Genomic DNA, 15,202 nt, shown 5'->3' with positions numbered 1-15,202 from the left:
GATATTTACGATTAAGTGGAACTTTATTTAATCGTTGGCACCTACATCAGCTGAGGACTCAAATTGCCCTTGTATGTTTACGTATATTTTTATTGCATTAATTAATTGATTATTGCATATTAATATTTAATTAATTTTATAGTTGTTTTCATTAAATTAAGATGAAAAATAAATATTTCATTTTAATGATGGACATTTTTCAAATAATGGAAGTAGTGAAAGAATAGATATTTTACAAGTAATGTAAGTAATTATATAATATCACTTTTTTAATATTACACTGAAAGAAAAAATTGGCTGCTGCAGCAAATTTTAGTTAGTAAAATATGACATAGCATTTTTAATTGGCGGTAGCAGCCAATTTGTGGTTGCAGCAACCAATTTTTGGTTACATTAGCCTATTCGCATCGTCAGTATAAGATTTCGATAGGCTAACGCAACCAAAAATTCGCTGCTGCAACCAATTAAAAATGCCATTTTCAGCCAATCTTTTCACTGTATACATATAATAAAGTAGACATCATTGAAAAATGATTTTTTAATCAAACATTGATTAAAATTTTTTTAATTTAGATATATTTTCAGTTTTCGATTAATGATATTAAATTTTTTTATATACATCGTAGTTTTATTGATTTTCTTTATTAACCGTTAAAAAGGATGCCTGTAGCTGCGATTTTTGGGACGGACGAATCCGGAAAAGGATGCTGCTGATTCTTTTACTTGCGAGGATCGCAAATATATATATCCAAATGAGTTGAGTTTTATTGTCGCGGACACGATATTGACTCGTCATGCCAGCAAATACGAGAAATCTCGTAATGGACTTTCCTTGTATGTTGGACACGAGGCATTTTTCTCGTGGCAATAATTTCGAGAGAGAGCTGGCTGTGCCGTCGGGGTCGAACACGTCGTATCTGCTCGAACTCGAGACGTATAGTCGATTTCTCCGATCACGTAGAACTAGAAACGCTACTTCCACAAAGTCGATTCTCAGCTGCCTACGGGCCCTCCGTGAAATTTTTGACGCACCGTATATAGAATTGCGAAAAGGAAACATTTTAACGATACCGTCCGGCGACGTGTAAAAATGGTTTTTCTATTTAAACGAAAAATCAGGACGCATGTCGAATTTTTTCCCGGGCTATGAAATAGGATAGCTTTGAATGCTTTAAGTGCTTCCCTACTTTTTGCTTTTGTTTCTTTTTCCATCCCGCGACGCGATAGAATTTCAGTGTACATTTTTCCAAAGCGCAGACGTGTCACAAAATTCATAAAAATTACGTAAATATATTATTTTACCACTTCAAACTTCATAAAACGCATTTCGTATTTATGAGCAAAATCAACTCATATACATATCACAATGACTGTGTCAGCAGAGCAAACAGCTTCTCTTTTCAAATGTTGCCATTCTTTATAATATAATTGGTCTCGTCTTTTAATACTTCAATGGATCTAAATGTATATAATTTAATTTAGCAACAGCAAAAGATGAAGCACCAGCAAGACTGTTGCTATGAGCCAATTATATTAAAGAGTTTTACAACAGGTGCAAAGCTGCTGCTTTCTCTGTTGAACGCAGCTAACGTTAGATGGTTAAACTGACTTACGCACATCTAAGCAGATTAAATAGTAAACCGGCCTGTTCTCTGTCCAAGCCTAATTGAAGTTTGAGAAGATAGGTATACCTATAAAATATTCTATTCGCATTATTGTTTCATCCAAGCTGATCGAATCGCGAAAACAATCGATCCTGAAATGGTCGTTCTACGTACCGACGAGGGGACGGAAGGGGTCATGGAATTGGCGCAGTAGTTGCTGGCATGCACGAACATGTGCAAACATCGTATGATCGTTGTTCCTTGTTGCGCGATGTAATTTTCGAGATTACGTGCCGGTTGTAGAAATTAGGCAGCGCCCGCTAATCGGATGCAGATGAGGTTCTAACGCGAGGCGCGCTTAGATCCCGCACCTCCCTTGCGTTGGAACGCCAAGCGCGATGACGGCGCGAGTACACTAGCTATATAAGGGATGGCGGCAAGGAATCGAGGATAAGCGCGGACGCGAATAGACGCCGAGCACGTGTTCCAGTATCACGCGACGACGACGATACGTACGCGTACATACGTAGGTAGAAGAAGCAAGCCTTGGAAACTGCTTAATATGCGACGGCGCCGTGTGCTTAGCTGGTGCATCCTTCGCCGTGGGGACGACCTGGTCCTGGCGGAGCTCCTTGGAGGGATCCCAAGTCGCTGGGTGTACGCTTCCTCGAATCCATGGTACGCATATCTATAACGTCGTGTTAATCGCACACGAGGACACCCCCCGGATACCCCCGGATGTGTCTCGTTGCGCATCCGCTAATTACCGAAAGGGAATCCTTAATCATCGACATCGCTTTGCATTCTCAAAGCCTCGGTAGGGTTCTTTGTGCGCGCGATACTTCAGGAACGTTGCTCCGAGTGTCGTCGAGTATGCGTTGCTTCAATTATACAGCGTCGGCAGTGCGAGACGTTAATTCGAGCGCGGGTCGGAAAACGAGCACGTAATAGATATATTTTCTGGGGAGCGCGAAGTTATGCCTCTTCCTTTTCGAAAACAAGACGTTTTCAGTACGTGAAGAAAAACAGCAAGATGTCACGTTGAAAAACGAGAGAGTCTCGTATTTTGTACAACGTAGAAATAAGATGTTTAACTGTATTATAATATAAATTTTATGATGCTGTCTGTGAGACATTTAATTTATGTTGACTAAAAAGTACTATTGTAATTAGTTTCAAAGAATCAAAATAACATAACTTATATAAAAAAGAAGAAATATTAACAATAAGTTCATTTTAACAACAACAATTAAAAAAGACACTACACTAATTAATAGCCATACAAGGCTCAATAATAGATCATTTTTTAGCTATGATGTAATAAGAATGTAAATTATACATATTTTAAAAATAATGAATAAATTATAAAAAAATTACACATTATTTTAGATTGCATTTAAAAGTAATGAAAAATGTAGCAACGGTTTACATTTGGATCAAAAGTTATTCCCATAAGAAATAGTATTTCTTTATTTGAGCTCTAAAAGAAATGTATTATAAAATAATGACAAAAATCTTTTTAGTATAAGCATTTGAAGTATTCAAGATAATTTATGTAGTTAATTGCGATGCAGAAATTAGTTGTCCCTGTAAATAAACAAAATATTTGTTTCTTCTACATTTTTGTAACTAATCTCTGAATCACATAAAACTTTGAATAAATAATTTTGAATACTTAAAATAAAATTAAAATTTTTGTCGTTATTTTTCAATTTTAATTTAATAATAAAAATAATAATAAATAAAATAAATAAGTATATAATACAGAACTTTTATTTAATTAATAAAAATAGAATGTTATAAACACAATTTTCATACGTATATAGGTTTTTAAAAATAAATATTATTGTTTTAAAATTCAATTTCAATATAGGCTCTAATAAATAAATTCAAATAAAATGTAATAAAAATAAAAATAATAAAGTTGACACATTTATTAATATTAAAAATAAGACATACGTTTCGACCTTTTTACATCAGGCCACATCTTCAGTGTCATCAAATAAATTAACATTACATACGCAATTGTTTAACAATGTGTTCCAATGGCCACCCTATCAACAGTACATCAATTTTTTACAGACGCAATGTATTCGTACAATGAGGTTGATGAGTCTTCGGTGGTGCGAATCCATGTTCAGTATCATTAAATATATGTAAAGAGATTCTCATGTATGTGGTATAATTTTTAACTGCCTTTATGTAAATTGTTGTATAATCGGCAGATTTCTGCTTGGTTGACCGTGTAGACAATAATGTTAAATATTAATGTATCGTAAAAATGAGTGCTCCTTAAAGGTGCTCTGTGAGCTCAAGTTTTATGTCTTTGATACACCATAGCTCAGAAATTAATCATTATTGAGTCTTGACTTGGTATTCATAGTTCGTTCTTATTTCAAGATTGCCTTAAGTAATGTCTTAAGATGCTAATACGGCTCTTTGATTGATTCGTGACACACTAAGACTGTACTTAAGACGGTCTCGAATATAAGAATCGGCTATGAACACCGTCCCCCTTATTGTGTCTGTGATATTTTATTCAACACGTTATATGTGAGACTAATTCATTTCATCCAACTTATTATCATACATATAATTAGTATGAGGCCGTTTGTAGATGTAATATAAAAAATATAATTGAGTGAGATAGGTTCAATAGACCAACCGTCAGATCTGGAGGAATACAGAATCTGAATAGATACACGTCAGTTTCGGAGGGTTAAATGCGTAGCGTTATTACGGTAGCAGCCGGTTTTTACTGTTGCGTAAGATCTTCCTGTATTTCCTAATTGGCAGATAAATGAGACACGAGAATCTCATCTCGGATACACGCGCATAGTGTGGCGTGACAGGGATACGTTCCAGTGTTGACAGTGCGTAATATATTACAACGCAGTTAGCGGCGTATAATGCAAGTTAGCGCGCTGCCGCCGCGCGACGGCGACGTGCCGAACATGCTAGTGACACTGAGACTGCGCCTCGAAAATTATTAACTTAAGTTAGCTTAATTATCACTCACGTTAAAATTTTTTACCGATAAAACCATTTTATTTTCGAAAACTGTACTTGTGAAAGATATACTCGTACCTATATATTTTATGTAAGTCGATATCCAATGACATCGTATAATGCAATAGTTGATAGAAAAGAGCAAGAAATTTTATATAATGTACGGACTATTTAAATGGAAAGAATGTTCTGACATATCTAAAAATTCAGCTGTGTATACGGATCTGAAAATAATATTTTATTATTATAATATAATAATTATTATGTTATAACAAACTCAAGTATGATGAGAGAAAGCAATACTGCAAAAAGTTTAATATTTTTTGCAATCAGCTTAAGCGTCCCACGTACTCAAACAGAATAACAGGTTGCGATAACACAAAAATGTTACTAAAATCAATAAAAATTAAGATTGATTGAAAAGTAACACACACTTTTAGTAATTATTTTAGAGCCATTTTAATGCCATTTGGATATCATTATGACTTTTTGTTCTGTTTGGATAATTATTTTAATAGCCTAACAAAGTTTGTTTACAGATCTTTATCTAGAACTTTTAAGTATTTTAAGGGTAAACTTTTAGATACTTAAACAAAACTATTCTTTCTTTGTAAAAATGTTATAGAAATAGGATATTAATAATGTCGCTGTTTAGCCATAGTATATAAAAAACTATTTTTTGTCAGTCGTCCATCCGATAAAATTTTCGAGGCGGGAAAGAAAAAGGAGATGGGCGCGGCTTCGCAATACTTTCGAGAACCGAAAGTATTTCTAGTCCTACGTAATTGCACGTTTAAACGATAACCTCCTGCTGAGAAACCAATTGAAACGATAACGAAATTACATTGTCACGGCAAATGGGAGTATCCCGCGTCAGCCTGTACTGGCAACTTTGCATCAAAACTTTCTACCGCTGCGCAAGAGTAACCCTGTTAGATTGACGAACATTGGCCCCGAGGGGTCGCAAACTATAGACGTCGCGGTAATTGAAGGGTTTGCTGCGGGAGAGAGATAATTCCATTTTGATACATTTTTTACAAAGACGATATAGAAAGATAATCTGGAAATCTTCTTGCGCTGAACATTACGCAGCGGTGAGTCCAAATTGTTTATTACAACTTTTAATATAATATAACATATTAAATATATATTTGCAACTCTGTTTGTTTGGTAATAAAGAGATTTAAAGGGTACTCTTGAAAAATGAAAATAATATTATCAAATACTTTTAAAATTAGTACTTTTTGCGGGGTTTTTACATTTTTTATTTAAAAGATAAATTTCGGAAATATTTATGAAATATAAAATATTTTCTATGTAAAAATTCGTTTAAAATTAACTGGTTGATGATATTTTAGCGACGATATTTGTTTCATGAAAATTTTTATAATTCAATTTGCTTAGTTCTAAAATTATCTCTTTTCTCTCCATCTAATATTATTTTTAATAAAATTATTTCAACTCTCGGTAATATGCGCTATACATTCATTTTGAAACTTTTATAATTATCACGGAAAGAACGACTTTGTTGAAGTATCTAAAAATTTAGCTGGGTGTGGATCTGAAAATAGTTTTGTTAGACTATTAAAATTGTTATGTAGACACTTATGTAAATGAGCAATTCTGTAAAAAGTTTTGACATTCTAGCAACCAGTTTAAGCCTTCTATTATTCATATAATTATTTTTATGATCAAACAAAATTTGTTTTCAGATTCGTATTTATAGTTTATTTGGATAGTACTTTAGCAAAAGTTCTTTCCGAGCTTATGTACATATTTTTTTCTATGATTACGAAGGAGAGATTTGCCGTTGTCGTAAATCAAGAATTTAGCGCGATGTTGTACGAAAGTTTTCAATTATTTCCCTCGCTCGGCCGTGATCTGTTTCCATTATTGGATCACGTACGCATCGATAAATTATTTCACACTCGGCAGGAAGATTATTGATTTTTTTACATCATCAAGAATGAAAATATCAATCGCGGAAAAGCAGAAGTGCATGCTTTTCGACGAACGAAGCGAGCGACAGAGGAGAGGAAAGTGAAATACAGAAACATGAACGAGTACGCGATACAAATTTATGTGGGAGAGCGGGGCGCGATATCCGTTGTTCGATACGCGCTCTCGTTAAAAACGGGGAGAAGTTATCTACTCTCTCACACGGTGAGTTGCTGCGCAATTAATCCCGAGGTGGAGGGTGGAGCGCGAGTAAATCGCGGTTGGCTTTTTTTATGCGTGCTTTGTAATTTACCGCGTAAAGGGATACTGCGAAAGGAGATACATAAAATAAAGGGGGAAGGGGCGTGTTTTTACTAAGAAATTAAATTGCGCCCGCACTTCGCGCGGAGGTGCGCCGAATCGTGGTTCATGAAATCTCTCCTCTTTCACGTTCTTCTTCTTTTTTTCTTTTTTTACATGGGCCGCGTGCGCGCGGCCAGTAAATGCAATAAACTGGCTGGCGGGAAGAGAAGTCACGTATTTATTTGTATACCGCATGACGAATGCGGCTAATCTGACTGCGAAGCTCGGCCGGGTTTTTCGTGGATGAAATTCTCGGGAAATCACTTTATCGTGCTGCGTTTTTCCGATGGAGGGAATCGTAGAAACGTCACGACCTATCTTTCAATTATACGCGAGCGAACGCGCGCGCGTAATCGGACAGAAACGGAATTTCAATAGTAATTCTAATCGCCGATGCAGCGGCGATACCGATTTTCCCATGTAATTTAGTAATAAACAGCCTTGCAGATGGACGCTTCCGAAATCACGTATACGCCAGTTTTGGACACTGACATTTTCAGTTAAATATAAGTTCGTCAAGGAGATTGGCGTTCAATTTCGCGCGTGTAATTTCCAATAATTCCGTTTTCATCGAAACGGAGTGACTAATGCTGTTTGTGATGTTACCGGTAAATCTACGGCTCACGTGCGCCCGCTCAATTAACTATCTTGGTGCCCGAAACGGAAATGAGAGTCGCGTATTACGTCCGTATGCAAGATTGAACGAATTAGTCCAAGACGGGGGAGTAAAGTACGCGTGACACCCGAAACTGATACGCACGCGTAATTTTGTCTCTTTGTGAGGGCTGCGCGCTGTAATAAAGTACGTAAAATTACATAATTTGTAGCGGAAATATACATAAAATTAAGCTTTTATAAAAATTAATACATGGGAAGAATTGTTTTGATCAAGTATCTAAAAATTGAGGTATAAATCTGAAAATAATTTTCTCTGGATTATCAAAATAACATATATAATTTTGTAAGACGCTCAATTGTTAGAATATGAAACATTTTTACAGTACTGTTCATAATGCTTGAGTTTCCTATATAATTATTTTGATAATCCAACCAAATTATTTTCAAATCTGTATTTAATTAAATTTTTGGATATTTTATCAAAACCGTGCACTTATTTCTGTGTACTTTTACCTCTAACCGTTTAAATATGTTTATTTTAAACAAAGATACGATAATTTAAAATACATTGAACCCGCGAATACCAATTAAGGAAATTTAGAAGCGAATATCTAATTAGCGTTAAGAAAAGCTGTACGTAATTCGTTAACCGTTAATTATTACATTAATATTACTGTAAATTTAATTTTGCAAATTGTTCAATTATTACAATGAAGAGTAATTTTATTTGTAACTTTATTTACGTACATAAATATACCACATTTGACAGTAGGTCTTAAAAATATCCACTACAATCGTTGTAAAATTTTACGTGAAATATTTTTATCGTGCGTTTGGGGCTCCAAGAATTCTCAATTGCGCGTAATGTACGCGCATAAATCTAAAGTTACTTGGCCTGGTTTTGCAGAATTTCGCAAGGCGAAATTGCATTTGCAGTAATCGTTATAAGTTTTTACTTTTGTTATTGGCACTGGACAGGGTGGCGCTATTTGTGCAAATAGTAGGAGCGAGAAGCGATCGATAGCTGCAACGACTTTCATGACCGGTGGATTTATTCCGCAGAGCGTAACAATCGTGCGTCATTTGATACGAAAGCGTGGTGTTATCAATTAAACGCAATCGGCCGTACGGTAATTCATTCGTTTCGCAAATATAAATCCGTTAAAAAAAAAAAAAAAAAGAGCGGACATCATAGATTATAGTCGCTCTCGTGATAACATTGGGCCGAATTCCTCCGCGGACTTTCCTAGCGAAAATAAAAATCGGAGCGTAAGTCGAATGTAAGGGAAGAATGACGGAAGTATAAACAAAGCTTCTAGGTGACGTAAATTGGAACAACGAAACATAAAAGAGGCATCTACCTCTTAAAATACTTCTTTTACGTTGCACCGTTCCAATTTACACTTTCCAGCTTCGCGTCAGTCACTCTCTTCTTACATTCAATTTACGCGACAATTTTTATTTTCGCCAGAGTTCTTCGGGCTCTCGGTTTGCTCGAATGTCTCCTAGGAGAGAAGCATGCGGCTCTTAATTTTTAATTAACCGCTCCGCCGTCTCTCGAACGTGCGCAACGCGCATAACTTTGCCGCGCGTTACCGAGCTAATTGAACGGTCCTCCGGGCGCCCTCCTAAGCGCGACCGAAAAGTTTAGACGGAAATTTATTAGCGCATTCCACTTCGGAGCTAAGTAACGCTCTTATTACTTGCAACCTCCTTCATATTATGCTTATACCGATCAGATGCATAATATCTTTAGAGACGCGCGCGCGAGACTTCCCTTTCTGTCTCGTTGCCGCGCCGTGTACTTGTCTGTGCGGATATGGATTTATGGTGAGCGGATTTATAGCACGGTTTTTTTCCCCTTATAATAAGCTGACGGGCTTTGTTGTAACCAACCGGCTAACGAGACCGACATTGATGAATGAACGCGCGCGACTTGACTCGGGTCGGATCAAACCGCGAGTATGCTACTGATTACGAAGCTGTGGATTTATTCGAGGCGTTGATCTTTCCGCACTTCAATTTTATGTTCCCCTGTGGCTTATGTATCTTGATGTATGCTGCATCGACGTCAATCATATTTCAGCAAATATCTCAATATTTAAAAAATGTTTAATGTTATAATACAAATTATTATATACACTGAAGAAAAAACTTGTTCAACTAATTAAACATATTTAGTTGTTTGCAGATTTGGTTAATTTAACAAATTTCATTTAATCGAATTCAATCGTAGTTCGTTTAAGAAACTGTTCAATGTTAAGCAGTATTTAAGTTAGTTGAACAAATTTTTTTTTTCAGTGTAGAAATTCTTGAAAAACAGAAGTAAAGAATCTAAAGAGTTGGAAGAAAAATATTTCGAAAACGCTTTTTTTTATTTTATAAAAATGTTACGTTAAAATTGATATGAAACCAATGTAATATTAATAATATATTTTTCTTTCTGTAAGATGAGATTTGAAATGTATGTTACATCACGAGATTTTTGTAAGATAGTTGTACGAGATATGTGTTAAATAAGAATAGTAAAAGAGAATATAAAAATCTATTTAAATGCTTGCTAAAATAAACTTTATTTGTTTAAAATATAAAGTACCGAATTGGCGAACGAAATTAAACGTAACTATAAAGAAAAGAGAAGATCGTTAACTGGTTAAAAGCTTCAACTTGCTTCAGGGTTGGACGAGCAACTCGACCATCGACAGACTATACAAGAGAAACACGGACCCTCCGGCTGTTGTGGACGTGAATAAATTCTACGATGACAGGGCGACGCCAGGTAAATAGCTAGAGGTTGCCGTATGCTTCTCGCTGCTACTGAAGCTTGAATCTCGTTTCCGTGTCGGTCTTTTGCTCCAATAGGTATCGCTTCGGAAACACAACTGCAAGACCCGAGGAATCTCTACAAGGAGGAGGTTCAGGTGTATGAACTTACGGGTGGTGTCGAATTGGTACCTTTGTTAACCAGCAGACGCCATCAGTCGTATCCGCAGTCCAGCCGATATCTCGCCACGGATGCCACTCGTCCGGGATACACGATAGAATCGTAAGTAGGGGTAGGCTGGTGGCTGTATTTGAATATTGGTTTGTTTGTCTCCAAAATGATCGATTCGTCGCTCTATGAATGCAAAACAATTCGCGTCGCTTTGTTTCGAGTTTTTTTTTTAAATAAAACGACAAATTCCAATTCTCGATATATTCAATTCTATTTTACATAATTGTTTAAGTATAATTCTTTTTTTATGTAATTATTTAAATATAATTCTTTACATTAATTGAAAGTTATATTTGTTGTTTTGTGTTTTTTTTTATTAATACTTTCAAGAATTACACTTATAACGTGTTATCCAATGACATTTATCGTGTCACGTTAAATTGCAAACGTTGAGGGTGACAGATGTTGAGATGATAGGATAATCAATAAACAGCATGCCTGGTATAAATACGTAACTGACTGTAATCACGTACATTTAGTCATTACCGTAATTGATATTAAAAGTCCTTATTGTTGTTCCGCAATTTACTTGATGAAAATTTTATTGATCACTTATTTAATCGAGAAAGATGCATTTGATATTTCTCACCTCTCCGACGGAAATAATAAATGCCAGAGCAGATTGTTAGAACTCTCTCTATAATTAAATAAATCTAAATCGAGCATTCTATCATTAAATAAATCGTTTCTTTATTTCGAAAGTGGCACGATTCAAAACGTTAAGTTTTCAAAAAAAAAGAGAACATTTTTTTTTTAATTTAGCAGACAATTATTGAAGATATGATCAATAATATTCTGCCTTTGTGTTATTGAAAACACAATAGAATAATATGTGTAAAATTACGGCCAAAGACGAGCGAAAAACAAGATGTTCTACTATAATTAAAATAATTTTAACGTTTGATTTACATTAGTCTAGCGAAACTAGTTTCGACCCTTCTACTGAGTCTTCTTCAGTCGCAAAGTATATTACATTAAAGTCAATTGATATTAAAAGTGTTACATTATAAAAAGTCGCACACGACTGTCGTTAGGATTAGAAGCATAAATTTACATATCATTTTAAATTACCAGATGTTGCGTCAGATTAAGCTATTTTTGCAACATCAAAAGAACGTCTAACCGAATCGATACTACAGTTCGTCGACATATTCCGATTTTTTATAATGTAGAACTTTTAATATCAATTGACTATTAATGTAATATACTTTGCGACTTTTTATAATGTAAGACTTTCAATATCAATTGACTTTAATGTAATATACTTTGCGACTGAAGAAGACTCAGTAGGGTCGAAATTAGTTTCGCTAGACTAATGTAAATCGAAGATTAAAATTATTTTAATTATAGTAGAATATCTTATTTTTCGCTAGTCTTTGGCCGTAATTTTATACGTATTATTCTATTGAATTATTGAAAATAATTCAATAATATCGGCAAAAAGAATCTATTTTTAATATGATTAAATATATTTTTGTCATTTTTGTTTCGTTGCAACTCTTATAAAAACTATCCTCTTTGAGTTATGATTTTAACGATTTTTTTGAAACTACCCTTCTTAAGTTGTGACTATTTTAATAATTTTTTGAAATTAGTAATTTTAATGATTGATATGGTAACGTTTACTTAATACATTCATGATAAATCACGTTTTTCAAGTTGTCACTTTTGAAGTAAAGGAACGATATCGGTTTTAGTTTTCTACTTTATATTTCAAAACATGACATAAATTTATAACATTCTCCCGAGTATATTTCCTCCGTTTTTTAGTCTTCCTTTTTTTTTTAATTCTTGACGTGTTCTCTTTTTTTAAATTTAACAATCTGACGTGAAAATCTGAGGCACCTTCGTGTAAAGCGTAAAATGAAAAACGAGATGAGTAGAACGACGCGCGCTTGACATCGTACATTCGCATTTCACTGCGTAGTAAATGTCAATATCTCGGTCACATAATGTCGTATTCATTTACAATAAATTTTTCATTCGGTGCCTCATAAGTATGACAAACACGACAAGACACGACGGTAACCGGAGAATTGGTTAGCAACGATACGGCACTCGAGGGATGTAACTACATTACAGGTAATCAACCAATTGACCCGGATGCACTCGACCTCGACCATTTCACCTGTTCCTGTTCAATCTCACCCTCATTTTCCTCCCTGTGCACTCCAAATATTCATCAGCATAATTTTCCATTGTCATCGTAAAAGAATATTTTTCTACGAAGAATTTACTTCTTGGAGGAAGAATCGATTCTCTTTGGAAATACTCGATTGGAAGATACTTTTACGTATAAGCTTCCTGCATAAATATATCATTATATAGCGACATTTCATGCACACAAATGTAATCTTATTTTAAAATTTTTCGAGAAAAATTCAAAACATGTATTTCTGGTTTCTCGCGGAATTATGTTATGTATATACTGGAAAATCTAAATTTGAGATATGTACGATAAAGTCATATTTGAATATCTGACAATCATTTATTTCCGAATAAAATTTTTCGAAAATTATCGCATGGAGAAAAAGAAAAAAAAACCACTTTTTATTTTATTTGAATTAGTTGAAAAAATAAATATATATTATCCAACTGAGAATGAATGCAAGTTCATGATATGAATAATACAGTTTTATATGTATACAACTTTATATACTTTTTACAGTATAATACAGTTATAATATTTTAAATTGAATACATAATATACTGAAGTATATTATATATTCAGTTTAAATGTATTATATATTAAAGAGAAAGAAAAAGAAAGGGAGTGGCTAATGTGATTGTGAATATGATAGTTTCAGGTATCATAAATATATTTAATGTTCAAAGTTCTGTATTCAGTTGATTGAGTAATTAATGTAACTCTTCTCTGGCATTGCATCCGATAGGATAATGCTGATTTATCGTTCGATAAATCTGCGTGTAAACGGTCGTAGCGCCAGACGCGAACAGAAGCAGCACCAACCTGACATGTAACGAGACACTTTGATAACGTTTAATGGAATAGCATATGAGAGAAAGTTGCGTTACCGGAGGTGTGCAATGTTGTTTATAACACAGTGGGCCGACATTCAAACGCTGCGGCATGCCTGTAGTAATTAATCATCCTCGATTATCTGTCACCGTGCGGCGATAATCCGGAGAAAAAAATGCGGCGGTATAGCTCGGGGCGTTATTCACTTAAAAAAGGCATTTTATCGTGTTTTTATTTTGTTTATTCTTCTTTTTTTTACGGTAAATTCGCGAGGGCACCTCGGTACTGCGGGCACGAGTATTTAATTTGGCGACACACATTGCACGAGGATCGATATTGCGTTCGATTGGTTTGCGCGCGTTCTCGAATACCGCTATGCGAGGTATTCGCGCGAGTTATGAGCACGAAGTCGTTAAAGGCTATTCAAAGCATCGAGAAAATATCGATGACTGGAACCGTTCAAATAGAAAGCTTTTTTCGCACCAGTTGGCTTAATTTAACGTATGATTCAGAAATAAATCAAAGATAGATCATCTAGGTTGCATTGCCAGCAATATTTATCGTTCATGATGGTGCAAACACAGGTGACACCATTTATGTTATTTTTAGATTATCTTAGAAAAGAACGCAGAAGTAGAAAAGTTCTTCTAAAAAAAGCAAAATATTTTCATGAACAAACCGACTAAAATAGAAAAAGTTCATATGGTCAGGGTTGGGTAGTGCCAAGTTAAAAAGCTAAAAGTTAAGTTAAAAAGTTGAAAAGTTAAATAATTTTAACTTAACTTAGTTACATTTTAGACTCTTAACTTTTTAACTTTATTTAGTTACATTTTATCGATAACTATTAACTTTTTATTTAAATTTTTTGAAGTTAAGTCTCAGACTCAAACATATACTTCATTTAAAAAATATTTTAAAACATACTCTATATTTTACTTAAAAGTTTTGTTTGTATACATTATTTACATTATATATTGATTTCAATCTAGCAAAAACCGTATATTTTAATGTATTTAGTTTTTGATAGAAAATCTATATATATCATCAAGAGACACGGTAGTGTCCCGCGCCAAGTGGGCGCGCAGCGCGAGACACGAGTATATTTACGCGAGTCAGCGAGTTGCGGGCATCCGAGTACCCGAAATTCTCGGTTTTTTTAATATATAAAGGCTACACCGATAGAATTCTGAATATGAGTTCTATCGATAATTTGAGTCCGAATTATATAATAAACGTTTATTTTACCTCTACGTATCCCACGAACGGAGATATCGTGATGCGAAATCCGAAATGTCAAAATTTCCTGTAAGATACGTCTCCTCAAAAAGTTATCTCCTTTTCATATTTTGGACGGTAGATGGCACTCGTTTATTGCTGTCATTTACCATACATACGTGTGAATGTGAATGATTCATAGCCTCGCGAATTGGTAACGGCATGAACATATACGCAATGACGTTCACACGTTAAGCGGTCAAGCGGTCCGTTTAAATTTTTGTATACTTTAGATTAAAATTACTCAGAAACTACAGCCGCAATTAAAGATCTAAAAACACTTTTATTATATGTCGTCGGTATCTTTCGATTGCGATCAGTCCGAATAAAATTGGTGCAGCCGATACCGAGATCTGGAGATTGTTTCCCAAAAAGGGATCATTTTAGCTTTTCAAATTTTTTCAGTCGTACGTGTAACAT

The 15,202-nt window shown here is 34.6% G+C and overlaps 1 protein-coding gene across 1 annotated transcript in view; it reads left to right on the top strand.

The window, feature by feature from the left end:
- The window catches only part of LOC108766215 (uncharacterized), a 35,198-nt gene that overhangs the window by 15,964 nt on the left and 4,032 nt on the right, over positions 1-15,202 (top strand). The window contains exons 3-4 of the mRNA XM_018515379.1: positions 10,209-10,311; positions 10,395-10,578. Of these exons, the coding sequence (XP_018370881.1) occupies positions 10,209-10,311; positions 10,395-10,578 (287 nt within the window). The remainder of the gene's footprint in view (positions 1-10,208; positions 10,312-10,394; positions 10,579-15,202) is intronic.

Source organism: Trachymyrmex cornetzi, unplaced genomic scaffold, assembly GCF_001594075.2.
Source record: "Trachymyrmex cornetzi isolate Tcor2-1 unplaced genomic scaffold, Tcor1.1 scaffold576, whole genome shotgun sequence".
Classification (NCBI taxonomy): Eukaryota; Metazoa; Arthropoda; class Insecta; order Hymenoptera; family Formicidae; genus Trachymyrmex; species Trachymyrmex cornetzi.
The sequence above is the reverse complement of the archived record's forward strand: the minus strand, read 5'-3'. Positions and strand labels throughout refer to the sequence as shown.